The sequence below is a fragment of the Eschrichtius robustus genome, chromosome 20, assembly GCF_028021215.1.
Source record: "Eschrichtius robustus isolate mEscRob2 chromosome 20, mEscRob2.pri, whole genome shotgun sequence".
In the NCBI taxonomy this organism is placed as follows: domain Eukaryota; kingdom Metazoa; phylum Chordata; class Mammalia; order Artiodactyla; family Eschrichtiidae; genus Eschrichtius; species Eschrichtius robustus.
In genome coordinates this window covers 13,885,220-13,903,881 of record NC_090843.1, presented here as the reverse complement: position 1 = coordinate 13,903,881, position 18,662 = coordinate 13,885,220, and the positions used below count along the sequence as shown (strand labels likewise).

Genomic DNA, 18,662 nt, shown 5'->3' with positions numbered 1-18,662 from the left:
TGTTTCCAGTAGTCTCTAAATCAAAGGACTGCTTTCACTTGATATGATGCTTCAGACAGCACTGATCTTGAAGTCTGGGATAAATTAGGATGGGTTTGAAGCCCATCCAACAGAGAATTATGGAGCCCTGCATTATCAAGTATGCAAGCATCAAACATACTGAGGTCCTATTTAGTCAATAACTAAGTGTTGTGGTTATTTTAGACCAAACTTCTATCATGACATTCTTCTTCATTATGTCCCATGGACAGTGCTGTTTCCAATACAGGAAGCAATAGCCCTGCCTTTGTTGTTGTCTTTCTAGGTAGCAGTTGAAGCCAGATGGACTGAAAGCCCAAGCCAACATGTTACGAAGTTGTTCTGTGAGTGATTTTGGGGAAGTTGACTTACCATACCACTCATCAACCCATGCAAAAGCCTGTCTATGTCCAATCAGAAGAATATCTCGGACCACCTAAAAAAGCAAAAGAAGGATGTTTGACAGAATACCAGGTTTGATTAAAACTATCTGGAAAAGGGATGGTTCCCAATTCTTGGAGTCCTGGCAATTACAAATTTCTCCATCCCTCTGTCCATATGTGATGACAATTAGGGGCTGACATACTTACTCTCAGCCCTTTCCATGGTGTCCATACACTTGCTGTAAATTAATCTCTTTATCTTATTTGAAAGTTGGGCTGGAGGTTGTTCACACTAATGAAAGGACTTGGCAGTCACACAGCAGTGACTGGACTGAATCTCTAGGACTGATCACCTTGAGATTTTTCTCTTCATTTATCTTTACCTAAAACAGGTTCTACTTTTCTTTTGCGGAAGGGTGTGTCACACTGGTGCCAGGAGGTCATAAATGTTGGAAATCAAGAACATTTGTCCGGGCAGCAAGTCACTTCTAAGCCAAAAGCACTTAAAACTCTCTCTTTTCTAATGAAGTATCCTAAATATTGCTTACTTTTTTAAAAAAATAATTGAAGGTGTGGGATTCAAGAGAAGTAAATATCTTTCTAGGCTTGATTTTCATGTAATAAAAGGGGGGGGGGGAGCAGTTTAGTCAACTATTCTTGAAAGAGATGAAATAAGAGACCTGAACCAGAATAGAACATAATGGGAATAATGAACTTGACTGGAGACAAAAGGAATGAAATTGTTTCTTATGGTGACACATAACGGCAACAGAAGACTAAGAAAAATAATTCTATAGGGTTTGTGTGTTATACCATTTACGTGCTTTTATTTCATGGTATTCTTTTCTTGTCTTCTGTAAATATGCCTTTTTACGTTTCTTAGATACTCAACGCTCTCCCTCCAACACTCCTTTCTTCCTGCCAAACAAATCTAGCAATTGTCAAAAACCTCTTGTAGAAGGTTCAAGCATGTTTCAATAAATGAAGGATTTTAATTCAGTGAATTTGCAGAAACAAGGGAAGCTTTCATAATGAAGTGTTTATTACTCCAGGCCTCTGGATATCTAGTGAGGCTTTTGTAATTCGGAAGGAGGAAACATGTAATGAAAATAAGAAACAACATGAAGCCATACACCCTTGAGTGCTGAGTGTGTCAAATTCATGGAAATCAAAAGAACAGCATTGAGGCATCAGTAAATACACCCTATTGCATTAAGCACAACACAGCTGTCTACTGGAAACAAGAATTCAATAATGTGCTAATGGCTTGCTTTCGAACATTTCTTCCCCTTAACTGTGAATAGATTCTTTAAACACAAAGGTGTTCAGAGAAAGGCATCCCTGGCACTTAAAACCCATGCAAATGCTAGCCTCAGATACTCATTAGTGGCTCATGTGCCACAGCAGGTGTGTTTTGGGGGTGTTGATAACACTTCATTATATTTGGAAATGGGCAATGGGAATGCCTATTACTAGAGCATAATTCTTGCAGGTATTTTAAAGAAATGGATTCTCAAAACTAGAAAAGAAACACAATGAGCCCTGTGGTAATCTAAATATGCTTTGTGAGAAGAGGAGATAATAAAACATACTATGGTAGTGGCCCTAATAAGAGGAGATCATTTGCAGTTTAAAAAAAAACGTGGGATGTTGTAGGAAGTGAAGAATATATAGCTGGAGCTCGACCCAGAGCTGAGGCTGGAAAATATTTACTCTGAGAGCCCGGACTGTCTTCCTGCTTAATAACTGGGACACAGCAGGAAAACAAGAGGTCCCAGAACTTGATTTCTCTGTGTGCCACTTGGCTCCCACTCCGGGCGGGGCAGAATGGATTCTGGAGCTCAGCAGATCAGTACACTTCTCTGCTTCAAATTTGCTCAAGGGTCTGCTATTATCAGGAGCCCAAGTTCAATCTCTTTCTTGGACCCAAATTCAAGATTTACACATTTTATTGTCAACTCGCCCCCCCAAGCTCAGTAGATAAATCCATCTAAGTAACAAAAAGCTCAGTGCATTAAGGTTAAATTCCAGTGCCCCCAAAAGAATTTCAGAAAGCTATTCTTTATCAGTTTTTGAGTGGAAAAATAAACAGATATCCAGCCTATCTGGAATGTAGAGACAACTTGGGTAGTACTTATTTTCATGAAAATAGGAGTTACAAAGGGCAATGCTCAACACTGTATTTCCCATTAATTTCCATGAGGATAAGAGTTATGTTAGAAGCCCCTAACAAACTTAAATCATCACCCCAAATGGGTTCCTGCTACAACATTAACATGTTTAGTCAAAGTAGGCATACAATTGAAATCTGTGTTTTGAGGTTGTTAATAATTCTTTGGTAGTAGAATTATTTAAAGGGCAGAAATGCTGGGGTACACCATCTAATGGGACCACTGGGATTTCCTGTTCTGTCTCTTGGGGCAACTTCTACCTCAGGTGTCTACATTTGCAGGATCTTTTGAGTGAGAACTATCCTTGGGGGGAACTGCACATACAGATAAATCCTGTGCTTCTGTCTGAACCCAAGTACCCAAGGACCAAGTACAAGTACCTCTCTCTGGAACTAGATTAGCCTGATGCCAAAGAGAGAAGTATATTTTGAAAGCCCAACTTCCTGAACATACTCACCCAAAAGACATGGAGGTCACAGAATGAGAGATAAAGTGTAAGATATCTATTAGTGGAAGAAAATTAAACAGTAGACAAAATGCATTTTCATGAAAACAGGGTTTTCTAGATGCAGGTACCTCGTGTTGGCTCAGCGCTTACACATCTGTTGGGCATTGGGCACTCCAGCTCACAACAAAGACAGTTATTTTGTCCATAGCCCAGGAACTGCTGTCCATTTACTTACCTTGTGTACAAATTGTTCCACTCTGGTCTGAAGCCCCCAGACCTCGAACTTCACAGTCACCAGCTTGTAGGAACACATGATGGGCTGATGACTATCTCTCCAGCCTTCCCTTAACTGGCCCCGTCCTGTCTTCTCTGACTTGAAGTGTTTAGGATCCTGGAGAAAAAAAAAAATCAGAGAAATGATAACTTAAAAGTTCAACCATCTTTTTACATGAAATAAGTGAATAAGGGAAGCCAAGTGAAAGAAACCAGTCACCAAAAGCCAAAGTGTCTAATTCCATTTACGTAAAATATCCAGAATAGGCAAATCTATGGAAAACGTAGATTAGTGGCCTAAGGCCGGGGGAGGGAGATAGTATGGGGAATCACTGCTATGGGAACGAAGTTATTTTTGAGGTGATGAAAATGCTCTAAAATTAGATTTAAGGTGATGGCTCACAACTCTGTAAATATGCTAAAAACCATTGAGCTGAACACTTTAAATGGATGAACTTTATGGTATGTAAATTAGATGCCAATAAAGCTATGAAAATACATAAATGAAATATAAAAAATGCTATCTACTACCCCAGTAGGGGTTTTCAGGGTGTGCACTGGCTCTGGGTTTGCTGATATTCTTTTTTTTTTTTGGCCATACCGTGCTGCTTGTGGGATCCTACTTTCCTGACCAGGGATTGAACCCGTGCCCTCGGCAGTGAAATTGTGGCGTCCTAACCACTGGACTGCCAGGGAACTCCCTGCTGATATTCTTGCATAAAGTAATACTATAATAACCATTATCCTGGGGCTTCCCTGGTGGCGCAGTGGTTGAGAATCTGCCTGCCGATGCAAGGGACATGGGTTCGAGCCCTGGTCCGGGAAGATCCCACGTGCTGCGGAGCAACTAAGCCCGTACACCACAACTACTGAGCCTGCGCTCTAGAGCCCGCGAGCCACAACTACTGAGCCCGCATGCCACAACTACTGAAGCCCACGCGCCTAGAGCCCGTGCTCCGCAACAAGAGAAGCCACTGCAATGAGAAGCCCGCACACCGCAACGAAGAGTAGCCCCCGCTTGCTGCAACTAGAGAAAGCCCACGTGCAGCAACAAAGACCCAATGCAGCCAAAAAAAAAAAAAAAATCATTATCCTAAGTGTGTTTACTGAATGCACACTGTGGGCGGGCACAGAACCAGGTATTACATTATGCTTCCCCTCAACCAGGTTTCTTTGCCCTGGGGGTTGTGGGAGGGCACCAGGTGCATGTGTGGTCTGAAAGGTATGGTCTGTGTGTGATTGCAGGGCACTTCCCTCCACTCAGAGAATGGACTCAACTCTACTTGGATGATCTCTGTTCCCTGACTTCCCTCCAGGGTCCTTCCTTACTTGCATCAATGGCAGGAAGATGGTGGGTCTGGGGGTAGACAGGGACCAGAGTGGGACACATATATAATTAATGGAATACAGAATTGACAAAAGGGATTCTGGAAGGGAGTAAGGAAAGAAGGATGCATAATAACTACCCCAAGGAAATAAGTGCTTCTGGGGAGGGAGGGACTTGAGTGTGGGCAGCATTTTTGAATCTTTGGTACCAACTTTGCCAAGCTATATTTTTACCACCTGGACCAACCCAGAAACTGCTACTGAAATTATGTGCATAGGCCTAGAAAGATTATGATAATAACATGAAATATGAAAAAGGCATAAGCATAGAGTTTGGCCCATAGCAAGTGCTCAACTGATGTTGGCCATTATTGTACTTCCCAAGGCAGTCTATGAAGCCTCTGAGCTCAGCCCCTACAGTCCAGGGCAGAGATAGCAATGCCTTTCCAAAGCGCCCTGGAATTGCTGGTAAAAGATGTGATGTTTAAGACCATGGGACTAATTCCTGCCTGACCTGTATTCCTACACCACAAAATGTGCAGTGGTTAAGAATCCACCTGCCAATGCAGGGGACATGGGTTCGAGCCCTGGTCCGGGAAGATCCCACATGCTGCAGAGCAACTAGGCCCGTGCACCACAACTACTGAGCCTGCGCTCTAGAGCCCGCGAGCCACAACTACTGAAGCCCGCGTGCCACAACTACTGAAGCCTGCACGCCTAGAGCCTGTGCTCCACAATGAGAGAAGCCACCGCAATGAGAAGCCCGTGCACTGCAGCAAAGAGTAGCCCCCGCTCGCTGCAACTAGAGAAAGCCCACGCGCAGCAACGAAGACCCAACGCAGCCAAAAAAAAAAAAAAAAAAAAAGAACAAAGAGAGAAGGCCAGTAAATGAAGAGATATATCACCAGGGAGACTACGGGAGATAATCTCCAGACATGGCCCCCATCAATTCCCTCCCTCACTGTGCCTGTAGGAGGTGGAGGCTACTTCCCCTCCCCATGAATCTAGACTGGTCTGTGATTTGCTTTGACCAAAAGAATGTGGCAGAAGAGACACTGTGTCAGTTCAGGTCTTTAAGAGAAGCTGGGAACCGGAAGTCTGCCACAATGTAAAAAATCTAGCTTGATCACCCTGAGACCACCATGCTGTGAGGAAGCCCAAGCCTGCCACGTGGAGGGCCATGTGGAGAGATGCTCCCTCGTTCCAGCTAAGAAGCCAGCACATGAGCGAAAAAGCCGTCTTTGATATTTCAGTCCAAGCATATACCACGAGGAACAGAAGATCCTGCCCAGCTAAGCCCAATCGAGATGGCAGAATCGTGAGAACTAATACACTGTTGTTTTAAGCCACTAAATTCTTGGATGAATTGTTACTCAGCAAGAGATAACAAAACAGGAGCATCAAATGGATTCCAAAACAGATGCAATAACTGGATCTCCAAAGACGAAGAGAAGGAATGCTGCTTTCTTTTTTCCTAGAACTCACCGAAAGTTCATACAATTAGCTACACCCTTGAAAACTATACACAAGGAAATGTACAGCTGCCAAGCAGTTCCTGCAACTTAAAATACAAGAGCTGGAGTTAAACAGGGGAAGCTGGTTTCTTTTCCCACCTGCCCTTCGACTTTCCCGCAAGAGGCAAGTGACGAGTATGATTATCAGCACACGGACAACTATCTTGAGGCTTAAAAGACACGGCCTCCACGCTGTGGCCGACCAGAATACACACAGGCGAACCCTCGTGAACCTGAGTGGAGGTTATCCTACTCCGGTTAGCAACTGGGTAAATAAAGGACAGTTGCAGGGCCAGCGAGCAGTTGAAAGCAAGAGGGCAAAGTTCCTGGCAACCCAGACATGTAAGAGACAAAGGACCCAGTCAACAAGGAAGTGTGGCCGTGGCCTGAGCTGCTTTCACTTGTCTCAGGTCCTGTGCACTGGGCCTGAGAGAAGCCTGAAGATGGAGGCCCCTGGGTCGGCTGGCTGCACCCCACGCTCCCCTCCCCAACGTGAGTCCCTGATTCATGGACTAGCCTCGGCTTGTTCCTTCAGCCAGCCACCGTGGATCTTGAAATGATACCTATTCTAGAATCTTGGTGTAGATTCCAGACATCTCAAGAATAACGTAAGACTCTGTAATATTAAACGTGGAACACCGGCAGACTGCATTTCCAAAGCAATTAAGAGTTGTGGGGCCTCACAGCAAACTTCACTTCTGAATAAGACCTGAAAAGTACTGCCTGCAAAGTGAAAACTATGCAGACACTTAAATTCACGTGTGGCTCCCGATCGAACCACAAAATTATAAAACGATATCAGGCATTCGTGAAACAGAGCTTTGGGAAAAGGCTACATGGGTATGAGAAGTGTGCTGTATTTTCAAGACGCGGAATGGGATTTTAAAACTGGAAGTGGTAATTTGACTTCACACCCTCGGTTTTATGGGATAAGGATACTGAGGCCTGAGAGAATGAAATGTTTTGTCCCCAAACCACGGGCACTTGGTAACAGAGCTGGGACAAGAATCCCCGCCTCCCCTAATTCTAGCCCAATGTTCTTTCCAGTACATTTACTTTGAATATTAAACAGCGAAAGGGTGTTTTTGTTATAGCCAGATGCCAAAGAAGCAATTAACAATTGGGCTTTTTATGGCAACAGTGTGTTGATTTTTTGCGAGTCTGGTGTCATATCCACAGTTGCTGATTTCATCTAGTAAATCTCATACGTGGCCTACAATTAGGGATTCACTTTCAGAGAGCTGGAGGGAAGTAAGGGAGAGGGATTTACCAGAGGACTCCTTTAACCAAAACTCAAGATCAGAAACGAACATCCAGCTGAATACCTTTGAATGACAATGAGCAAAATAAATAGATAAATTAATAAAATTTAAAAAATCAAACCACTGGGTCTTATCTGAAGTATTCTGGTCACTGCAAACTTTCTGCCTTTTCCCCTCCCCCTCTATTTCTCCTCCCCACCTTCCCCCCAAATACTCATTCTTCTGGAAATTATTATCTTCAACTCTCATTCTCTCAGTTGAGTTTGTGAACATAAATATCTAAATTGCCCCATTCATACAGCAGTCAATCTTTCTTACAACTTTCTAAATTTTTTTGTTTTAATATTCTAGTTTGTATTTCTTTCTATAGCTGCTATAGTATTGTTTATTTTTAATAAATTTATTTATTTATTTATTTATCTTTGGCTGCATTGGGTCTTTGTTGCTGTGCGCGGGCTTTCTCTAGTTGCGGCGAGCGGGGGCTACTCTTCATTGCAGTATGCAGGCTTCTCATTGCAGTGGCTTCTCTTGTTGCAGAGCATGGGCTCTAGGCGCGCGGGCTTCAGTAGTTGTGGCACACAGGCTCAGTAGTTGTGGCTCGAGGGCTCTAGAGTGCAGGCTACAGTAGTTGTGGCGCACGGGCTTAGTTGCTCCGCAGCATGTGGGATCTTCCCGGACCAGGGCTCGAACCCGTGTCTCCTGCATTGGCAGGCAGATTCTTAACCACTGCGCCACCAGGGAAGCCCTGGCCTATTTTAAAAGGACATAAAATTTGACTGTAGCGTGACTGAGAGATTATGCATCTCCAAACTCTTGCTGGATCCCAACCTGGTGCAATCAGAAAACACAGTGAAAGTTCTCTGTAGTGGGTTGGTGACCCCCCCAAAAGATATGTCCAAGTCCTCATCCCTAGTACCTATGAATGAGATCTTATTTGGGAAAAAAGGTCTTTACAGATGTAATGAAACTAAGGCTCTAGAGACGAGCTCATCCTGGATTAAGAGGGTGGGCCCTAAATCCAATAACAAGTGTCCTGATAAGGGACAGAAAAGAAGACACAGAAAGGAGGACACGTGAAGTTGGAGGCAGAGGTTGGAGATATGCAACCACAAACCACAGAACTCCTGGAGCCGCCAGAAGCCAGAAGAGGCAAGAAAGGATTCTTCCCTAGAGCCTCACAGTCACTAAGAACTTCTGTCCTCCAGAACTGTGAGAGAAACCTCTGGGGGTGAGGAGTATGGTTAAATCCCCAATGCTTCTGATCAAATCGGTCTTGGGTGGGGTCTGTGCATCCAGCATTTCAAAAGCTCCCCAGGTGATCCAAACATACAGCCAAGGTTTAACCACTACCATAAGGTACGAATGTCATCTCTGTGCTCCACACGAGGAGCCTGAAGCTCAGAGGTGATTGCTGACTTATCCACAGCTCTCTAGGCCGCAAGCTCAGGTCAACCTGACTCCCAGACCTGGGCTCCCTGCTCCTAGACCATGTGGATTCTCATCTGAAATTCTGGCACAATCTGTCAGAGGGGGATGGTGTTAATACTCCTCATCTGCAGGATGGTGTTAATACTAATTCCCTTGTGGGACTGTTGCAAGGCTTAAATTGGATAATGTCGGTGAAGTCCCCAACCCAACACCCAATAGGCGATGCGTGCTATACAGGAGATATCCCAGAGCTTTAAGAAGCACATGATACTGAAACATCCTTAAGAGATTTCAATTTCCTCAAATCTCACTTAGCTCCTCAGAAGAAAGGCAGCAGGAATATCTTAAGTGCTGTAGGATTATTTTTACTTTATTGTTATCCTGTGGTTGAGTGTACAGAAAAATAAGTGCCAAAAAATATGGCTGCCCACCATAATGCTGGTGCCCTTGTATCAGTGAGAGGCAGGGTGGGCACTTCCGTTTTCTGGAAGCTGTCACCTGTCAGTGTCCATAAGTATGGTGGTGGGAGAAATCCCAAGAAAAGGGTTTTTGCTTATTGGACTCTCATGACTAGGTTCTGGGCCAAGGACAAGTGATAGTCTTCAATCTTAGAATCAATTCCTTTCCCTCTTTCTCTTATGTTTCAGGAACACTGTTCCAAGTTGACAAAGCAGAGAGCAAAGCAGATTGCCCTACTGTAGGCTGCTCCCTTAAAGGAAGGGATTTTACTGATTTCACCAAGGTTCCGGAACCCCATAGGGGCACACAAAGCAGCTGGTCCATCCAAGCTGGGAGCTTCCCTGGCAGGTGGACACACTGGGCAGCTATCTCCCCATGTCAGGATGGGCCAGCCTTGAAGCCAGACGACTTCGAGCATCTTAGGGGTTATATAAAAGCTCTCCTCCTGAAGAGTTGAGAACTACACAGAGATAAGTGCAATCCTTTCCTTCCAGTAATCGTCCAAGCTAGGGTGGAGCTTGTTTCCCTAATGGGGAACCTAGCTGTATAAGTTTGCTAGAGCTATCATAACAAAGTACCACCCACTTAACACTCACTTTGTGTTAAGCCACCCACAAACTGGGTGGCTTAACAGAAATTTATTGTCTCACGGTTCTGGAGGCTAGAAGTCTGAGATCAAGGTGTCAGTAGGGTAGGTTCCCTCTGGGGGTTGTAGAGGAGAATCTGTTCCATGCCTCTTTGCTAATTCTGGTGGTTTGGTTTGCTGGGAATTCTGGTGTTCCTTGACTTGTAGATGTACACTCTGGTCACATGGCGTCCTCCCGTGTGTCTTCACATCGTCTTCCTTCTGTGCATGTCTGTCTCTGTCTCTAAATTTCCCCCTTTCGTAAGGACACAATCATATTGGATTAGAGCCCACTGAACCTCATTTTCACTTGATTACCTCCGTAAAGACCGTATTTCCAAGTAAGGTCACCCTCTCAGGTACTGGGGGTCAGGACTTCAACATATCTTTTTGTGGGGAACCAGGCCAACCTCTAACACCAAGTCAGAGAGGTTTTCACAAGGGAAATCCTCTAGATTACCCTGTAACTCTTCCGCAGCTTGTTCACCTACTCGGTCAATGCTCTTGCCTTGAGGGCTCTGCCCAGCAGCTGGCTAGCTGGGAATGCACCAGGCTGCAAGTTCCTCCAGCTGGGGGGCTTCTAAATTCATCCCCAGTGAGAGCTCTGGCTCTGGATCCTATCGGTGCTCCCCAGGCTTGGCAGATGGCAACTTGGACCCTTGTCATTAAAGCCCATCTTTATGGAGGGAGCCGTACTGGTGCCAGGGCTTCTCTCCGGGGCCAGATGGACCTCGCTGGTCACACTTCCTTCCGTGCGGGCGCATCTTCTTTAGAAGCCTTCCTCTTTCCTCTCCCCGGGGTCAGTCACACCTTCAAATTTCATCCATCTCGCACTTGGACAAAGCTGAACAAAGGTGACGCTAAGGGCTTTGATTAGTGCAGCCCAGTGAAACTGTGTCCCTGGGTTTGTCAGGATCAGTCTCACACCTGGGAGGTGCCAGGAGAAACCCACAGGAGATCTCAGCCTGGCTGGAGCGCAGCTTGCATCTCAGAGGCAATATTATTAGCCAACGTTCACTGAGATATAAAGTCTCTGTGATTAATTACGCTTTCAGTTTGAACCACAAAGGACTATAGCCAACAGGGGCTTGCCCTGTTAACTGAAATTAGAAGTCTTTGATAAATGTTAAATGAAAAAGGGCTAAGCAGTAACTGGCTAGGAATTGCTATATTATGTAACCATAATGCTCAGCCCTCAAATAGAGATGAACTAACCAATCTGAAAAATATCAGATTTTTTCCTGCATTCAGGAACTCTTCCTGATGACTCCAAGGTGGTATTATCCTCATTCCCCTTCAATGAATGGCCGTTTCAACCAGCTAAAATTTAGCCGCAAATTTGAACCAACATTTCTTTTTTTTTTTTTAAAGACTTTCACTTATTTATTTATTTATGGCTGTGTTGGGTCTTCGTCTCTGTGTGAGGGCTTTCTCTAGTTGCGGCAAGCGGGGGCCACTCTTCATCGCGGTGCGCGGGCCTCTCACTATCGCGGCCTCTCTTGTTGCGGAGCACAGGCTCCAGACGCGCAGGCTCAGTAGTTGTGGCTCACGGGCCTAGTTGCTCCGCGGCATGTGGGATCTTCCCAGACCAGGGCTCGAACCTGCGTCCCCTGCATTGGCAGGCAGACTCTCAACCACTGTGCCACCAAGGAAGCCCCTGGACCAACATTTCTTAAACCTGAATCCTAAAAGGGATACACATAAAAATTAAAGTGCTTTCAAAGAAGCTAGTCCCAACAGATCACATATTAAAGGATCCCATTCAGATGAAGCGTCCAGAACAGGGAAACCTACAGAGATAGGAAGATTAGTGATTGCCTAGGGCTGGGGTGGGATTGAGGATAAAAGAATAGGGGGTATGATAGCTACAGCATACAGGGTTTCTGGGGCTTCCCTGGTGGCGCAGAGGTTAAGAATCTGCCTGCCAATTCAGGGGACACGGGTTCGAGCCCTGGTCTGGGAAGATCCCACATGCCTGCGGAGCAACTAAGCCCGTGCACCACAACTACTGAGCCTGTGCTCTAGAGCCCACGAGCCACAACTACTGAGCCCCCTCACTTAGTGCCCATGCTCCGCAACAAGAGAAGCCTCCGCAGTGAGAAGCCCGCGCACCGCAACCCCTCTCGCTGCAACTAGAGAAAGCCCGCGCACAGCCACGAAGACCCAACACAGCCAAAATTAAATAAATAAATAAAAATAAAATTCATACAGGGTTTCTTTACTGGGTTGATGAACATGTTTTAAATTTGACTGTGGTGATGGTTACCCACATCTGTGAATATACTAAAATCCCTTGAATTCTACACTTTAGTGGGTGAACTGTATGGTATGTGAGCTAGGTCTCATAAAGGTGTTAAAAAAAAAAAGCCAACAGCACTAAGGAGCTTTCATCACAGTGCACTTGAGAACTGGCCAGAAACTTTACTTAAAAGGTCACCTGCTATGCATCAGCTTGAAAAAAAAAAAAAAAAAAAAAAATCCCAAATGCAAATTGTAGCCAGAAGCAGCCAATTCTTGCTTTGTTAGCAGTTAATACCTAAAGTGCTATTTTTAAAGCATTTGCTCTTGGCACTAGCGTGTACTGCAAACACAGAGTGATTTGTGTTAGTCCTCTGCAAAGCAACTCTTAAAGGAGCTTGACTCAGAAGGTGTGTCTGACAAGTAGAAAGGCAGAGAAAAAGGTGGCTGGGTGGGGGGTGTGTTTTGGTGGGTGTTCTGAGCCCTTCGCGGTTCTAATTCAGGGCCGGGAGAACTCAAAACTCTCTACCTGAAGAAGAGGAAGCATGAGAATGGAAAATTTGAGTACAAACCACAAAACCACTGAATAGTCAGCAGCCTCTAGCCCTGAGGGTGACCACTGGTGATGCCTTTTAGGGGGGAGGGAGGAGACTAAGGCAAAAGAGAACCCTGAGAGAGGTGGTCAGGAGAAAGTGGAGGATGGAAGGAGGGGGAAGTCACCACACTAGCTAATGTTCATCAAATGCTTGCTGGGTACCAGAGCCTGGGTCGAGCACTTCAGATATGCTCTCTTATTTAATGTTTGTGGTATAAGAAATATATTTGAGGTGACTTAGGGTGCAGCCCTTAGATAGCCTCAGGATGGAGCTGGTTCCTGGAAAGGTCAAGGGCTTAGACCGCTGACCTCTGGGGAGGGGAGAAGAGGGAGGCTGGCGATTGAAATATACAAATTCTTGACAATGAGATCTGGAGAGCTTCCAGGTTGGTAAACACATCACTGTGCTGGGGCGGGGGGGGGGGGGGGGGGGGGGGGTAGGGGTGCAGCGGGCATGCCTGGAGAGGACGTGCAACCTTGTACCTCCTTCCCTCATCCTTTGCCCTGTGCATCTTTTCCTTTTGGCTGTTCCTGAATTGCACTCTTTCTAAAAAACTAGTAAATGTTTGTTAAACATAAGTCAAGTGGTTTCCTGATTTCTGTGAGCCTTCCCAGCAAATTCTCGAACGTGAGGTTGACTTTGTGGGAAGGAGGGTAAAAATAACCATACTAGTTAATGTGGTGGCCCTGGACTTGTGACTGGCATCTGAAATGGGAGTGGTCTTGTGAGACTGAGTCCTTGAACTTGTGCTATGTGATGCTAAAGCCAGGTAGTGTCAGAACTGAAACGAATTGTTGACACTGGGTTGGTATCAGAGAATTGGAGAATTTGTGGGTTTCAGGGCAAACACCCCAGAATTCTCCTGACTACAAACCTCTAAAGTAGTACATTATTATCTTCATTTTGTATAATGTCCAAAGGAACGCCCCCATCCTATTCCCAGACTCACTCTCCACAGCTCCACCTGAGCCCTTGCCATGGGCTCCTTCCACAAGCCTCCTCCTTCAGAAATCTCCAGATGGGCAGCAGGCATCAATCAATCTCTATGTTCCCCTACAAACTTCTGGGGCCGCTTTGCAGCCTCGCCCCAGTCTCCCTGGATGGCAGAGCTGCGCGTGGACCTGCAGGTTCCCAGCTCAGCAAATAGTCAGCTTTTATTTATTTATTTTTTCTTTTGCAGATGCTCCAATTTCTGTAATTAATTCTCTTGGAATTCTCCCGTCGCATGGCTTTGGGGTTAGGCAAGAAGTGTACCCCCAATGACTCTGGGAACTCCCCTCCCCCATCTTCAAATACAGACTAGGAATGGAGGGGAGATGGATGATGGGTGCCATGGCGAAAGGGCCAGCTGGGCCGTCTGGGCCAGCCCTGGGGAGAACCTGGCCTCAGTGATGAGCGGCTGCCCGGGGAATGTGCAGTTGTAACTCCTCTTTGTCCCCAGCTTTGGGCCTGGTTCCCAATTCCAGAGCAACAAGAGGCGGCTCCCTAATATCCTGTTACATGAAGCTACTCTGTTCCTTTTGGCACAGATATGACTATATTTTCAAGATCACCTCTAATCAAAACCAATAAAGTTATTCAAGGACCCACCGGAGAGGACCCCGCCTTACGATGTGTGACAGTGAGAGGCTAGGCACCACCCTCCTAATAGCCAGGGAGCCAATCTCTTCCCAGAAAGGAGGGCCGTTAGGACCTGGCTCCGTTGGCAGACTTTGAGCTGGGATTTTGTGTTGTGGACTGTCCCTGCTCACTCTGATCTTAGCTGTGCTGTTTGGACACAGGCTATGAAGCATTAATAACCATATCATATATCCATACTGAGGATATACAATTTGGCCCACAGATTGTGTAAGTTTCTGAAATCAAAAGCTGATAACAGGGGCTTCCCTGGTGGCGCGGTGGTTAAGAATCCGCCTGCCAATGCAGGGGATATGGATTCGAGCCCTGCTCCAGGAAGATCCCACATGCCACGGAGCAACTAAGCCCACGAGCCACAACTACTGAAGCCCATGTGCCACAACTACTGAAGCCTGCGCACCTAGAGCCTGTGCTCCGCAACAAGAGAAGCCACCGCAATGAGAAGCCCTCGCATCGCGAAGAAGAGTAGCTCCCCGGCTCGCGGCAACTAGAGAAAGCCCGAGCACAGCCACAGAAGACCCAACGCAGCCAATCCATCCATCGATCAATCAATTAAAAAAAAAATTTTTTTTTAAAAAGCTGATAACAGACTAAGAAATATTCTTGATGAGTTGCAACATGGCAACAGTGATCAGCACCGGATTAACTGTCCCTGAATCTAGTTTGCTCCTCATGTATGGTATTGTTTTGGGAAACTTGGACCTCCAACTTGTTGAACAGAAACTGGGAGAGAGATAGTCAATAAGCCAATCACTCTGTATTTGAAGGCAATAAAGGATTTCCTTTTTTTTTTTTAAAGATGTGATTGATTGATTGATTGATTGCTATGTTGGGTCTTCATTTCTGTACGAGGCCTTTCTCTAGTTGTGGCAAGCGGGGGCCACTCTTCATCGCGGTGCGCGGGCCTCTCACTGTCGTGGCCTCTCTTGTTGCGGAGCACAGGCTCCAGACGCGCAGGCTCAGTAGTTGTGGCTCATGGGCCTAGTTGCTCCGTGGCATGTGGGATCTTCCCAGACCAGGGCTCGAACCCGTGTCCCCTGCATTAGCAGGCAGATTCTCAACCACTGCGCCACCAGGGAAGCCCAGGATTTCCATTTTTAAAGCTGGAATAGATTTCAAACTGATTTTAGCTTTAGAACTCATTTTGTTTTCCCAAATATAATTATTATTTGGAATCCCAACATGTAAAGAAGGTAAAAATGATGAGTGGATTCCTTGGACTGTTTCAACCTTCATTGTTTGACACAATATATGTCACTGTTTACTGGGCTCAGAAGCACCTCCGTGGGGCCCGAGGTTCTGTGGAGCAGAACTGTGGACCAAAAAAGCTTTGCAATGAGACACCCATGGGTTTGAATTTCTGCTCCAGCGACTACTACCTGTGTGAACCTGGGCAAGTTATTTAACTCCAAGACTGCTGAGGGGATGATAAAAATGAGAAAAGGAATGTTTCCTAAACTGGTGTCTGTGGGTGTATTCTTTGGGGGCTATGACTTTTATTTTTTCTTTAATGGGTTCCTGTATTACTCCACTGTGGGACGGCCACGTTTTGTTTTTTCCAGACCAGGTTTGTTTTGGCCAACCCACTATTTTCTAGAATGTTCACAAGGAGGAAAATTTTCCTAAAAGATGGGGAGTCGACTTCCATCAGATCATTAAACCTAAGGAGGGTAACCAAGGGACTGGAAAGGCCCTTCCTCTTACTTACTCTGTCTTTCCCTAAGATCCTCCATTCATATGGTCAGTGAGACTCGGGGTTAACGAATTACATTTTAGGAGGAAACAAATTTCCTAGAGTGCTTTATAAAGACAGACAACAGTGTTTGTAACTTCAGCTTTGCCTGAAGGGGCCAGCTTGGTGGGGGAGGAGAAGCACAATCTTTGGGGTTTGAATCAAGGCTTCCTGAAACGTCAGCAAGCTACTTAGACTCTCTGAGCCTCAGTTTCCCTATCTATAAAATGGAAACAATATCTATTCTATTGAGTGGTTAGCATTAAAAGATATAACTGAATAAAATAACTTAGCAGTGACCTTTCTTTTTCTCAAAAGTTAGTACCTGTCCCTCTAAAGTCAGGTTTAGCAATTCTGTGAGAAATCTGTTGAAACTTATAAGGCCCAAGTTAATGAGCTGATAATTGTATGTCTTTCTTTGGGTCCCTTAACAATAAAAGATGAAGACAAGCCACTAAACAGCACCTATTCTTCCCTGGATATTTTTGGAGCAGAAGCTGAACAGCTGTACTTGGGAGTCTGAAAAAACAGAAGTGGAGGAGAGAATCACTGGGTCAGGTCTTATTTCTCTAGAGAAAAAATATCACTTCCATCATCCCAGAGTCACAGCCCTAGATTCTTAGAGCTAGTTGGGAAAGGGCTTGGGCAAGATCTAGCCAGAGGATCTGACGGACACCGATTATGGTCTTCAATGAAGGAAAATAAATTTGGATGAGGGTCGATCCGAAGCCAGCCCCCAACTCAGCAGCAACTTAGGAGAAAACTGCACAAATGTATATTATAAAAACACTGTTGGCTGGCAAGGAAGGCATTGAGTATGACTCTACAGATGACAGATGGTATCAGATTCTCAACAGATGGAATGAAAATCAAAGGTATTGACCCCTCCCTCGGTAGGGGATTGGGCAGTCTTCCAGGCTTACATTGCTGTTTCCTTTAGCCTCTACAAAATTAAGTAACAATAAAATGGTTTTAAAATGCGAACACGGTAAATGGAGCTTGCTTAGGCAGAGCTTCCCTACCTTGAACGGATAAACAGGTGTGACAAGGTCCGGGTCCCCTTGGCCCCTGGGTGAGCAGACTGGGCCTCCTGACCCTGGGGGGTGGTCCTCTGTGACCAGGAGCTCCCTGACATGCCAATCAAAGCCGATCATTTTCTGTGTGCATTATGGCATGAAAAAGGTTGGGAAGCTCTGCTCTGAGGTTTTTCCCCAAACATGATGCATTCATACACAGATCCTTGGGTCCCATCTTACTGCATCTGGTTTGGTAGGTCCAGAGAGGGTCCCAGGCATCTACATTTTTTTTAAGCTCCTAAGGTGATTCTAATCTGATTTGGAAACTCTGCTCTAAGGGCCAAGAAGTTCTGGTGTTTTAATAAAAGGCAAAAAATCAGCAGGGGCTGATGTAGGTGGCAAGTTGTGGATTTAATGCCTGTTTTCTTGAACATACAGATGGAGGTTCTCCATGAGATGGGACTGAAGGAAGAGCTTGGTTGTATCTGTTCACTTCTGGCTGAAAGCCTTTCCTTTGGATCCCGCTTCCTTCTTTTAAAGTCTTAACTACTATTCTTCTAAAATACACCTGGTAAAAGGCTTGTGGTAGACAGTTGATAAAATGCCCAAGCTGCCTTGGGTAGCATCCTGGGACTCCAGTGCTACAGACTGCCCCAGGTTGGCACAACAAACAGTAAATGCAACCTCTAAGGTTTCTTAGGGGTGAAGTATAAGAGGCACATGCCAGTCTGAATTCAGGTTAAACAATAACGGAAGTAATAAGAACACATTTTTTAAAAAAGTCTCAGCAGTACAAATGGCTCCATTTTCTGAAGGATCTTGCTGTACCTGCAGCAAATTCTGTCATCTTGTGAACTGGAGTGATTGAAACCAACTCTCTGCTTCTCTTCTGCATTCATGCCAACAAATAAAAAGCAATAGGCAAACAAACTCCCATAGCGCCACTCATGGCAGCCACTTTCCAAAGACACTTGGGGGACTTCCCTGGCTTTGCCTTCCAATGCAGGGGGTGCAGTTTCGATCCCCGGTCGGGGAGCTAAGATCCCACATGACTCGTGGCCAAAAAAACAAAACATAAAAAAACAGAAGCGATATTGTAACAAATTCAATAAAGACTTAAAAAAAATGGTCCACATAAAAAAAAAAAAATCTTAAAAAACAAAGACACTTGGTTTCTACTGAGCAACCATCCCAGCAACACATCTGCAGATCTCAATGCCAGTGTCAAAGCAGGGAGAAGGGAACATTTATTAAATGCTAACTGTGTGCTGGTACTGTGCATTTTAATGCTTTGCCTTTCACATCATCTCATTGCATCTCATCTCATCTCTCCATCCATCCACTCACTTGAACGGAGGAAGAGATTCAAGATGGTGCATCATCATTGGTGCTGATGAAGTGCAATGGCTGTGATCACCTGGGAGGCCTCCCAAAGCCTGAGCCCCTTATTACATTAGGGTTGAGCTCCATCTACTCAGGGAAAGCATGGGCTGGGAATCCCCATCCGTAAGTTCTAGAGGTTATCTTTCGCACAG

General features: G+C 45.3%; 1 protein-coding gene across 1 annotated transcript in view; it reads right to left on the bottom strand.

Annotated features, from left to right (window-relative positions):
- The window catches only part of PITPNC1 (phosphatidylinositol transfer protein cytoplasmic 1), a 257,536-nt gene that overhangs the window by 13,615 nt on the left and 225,259 nt on the right, over positions 1-18,662 (bottom strand). The window contains exons 7-8 of the mRNA XM_068530749.1: positions 3,256-3,411; positions 391-454 (exon numbers count right to left, since the gene is read on the bottom strand). Of these exons, the coding sequence (XP_068386850.1) occupies positions 391-454; positions 3,256-3,411 (220 nt within the window). The remainder of the gene's footprint in view (positions 1-390; positions 455-3,255; positions 3,412-18,662) is intronic.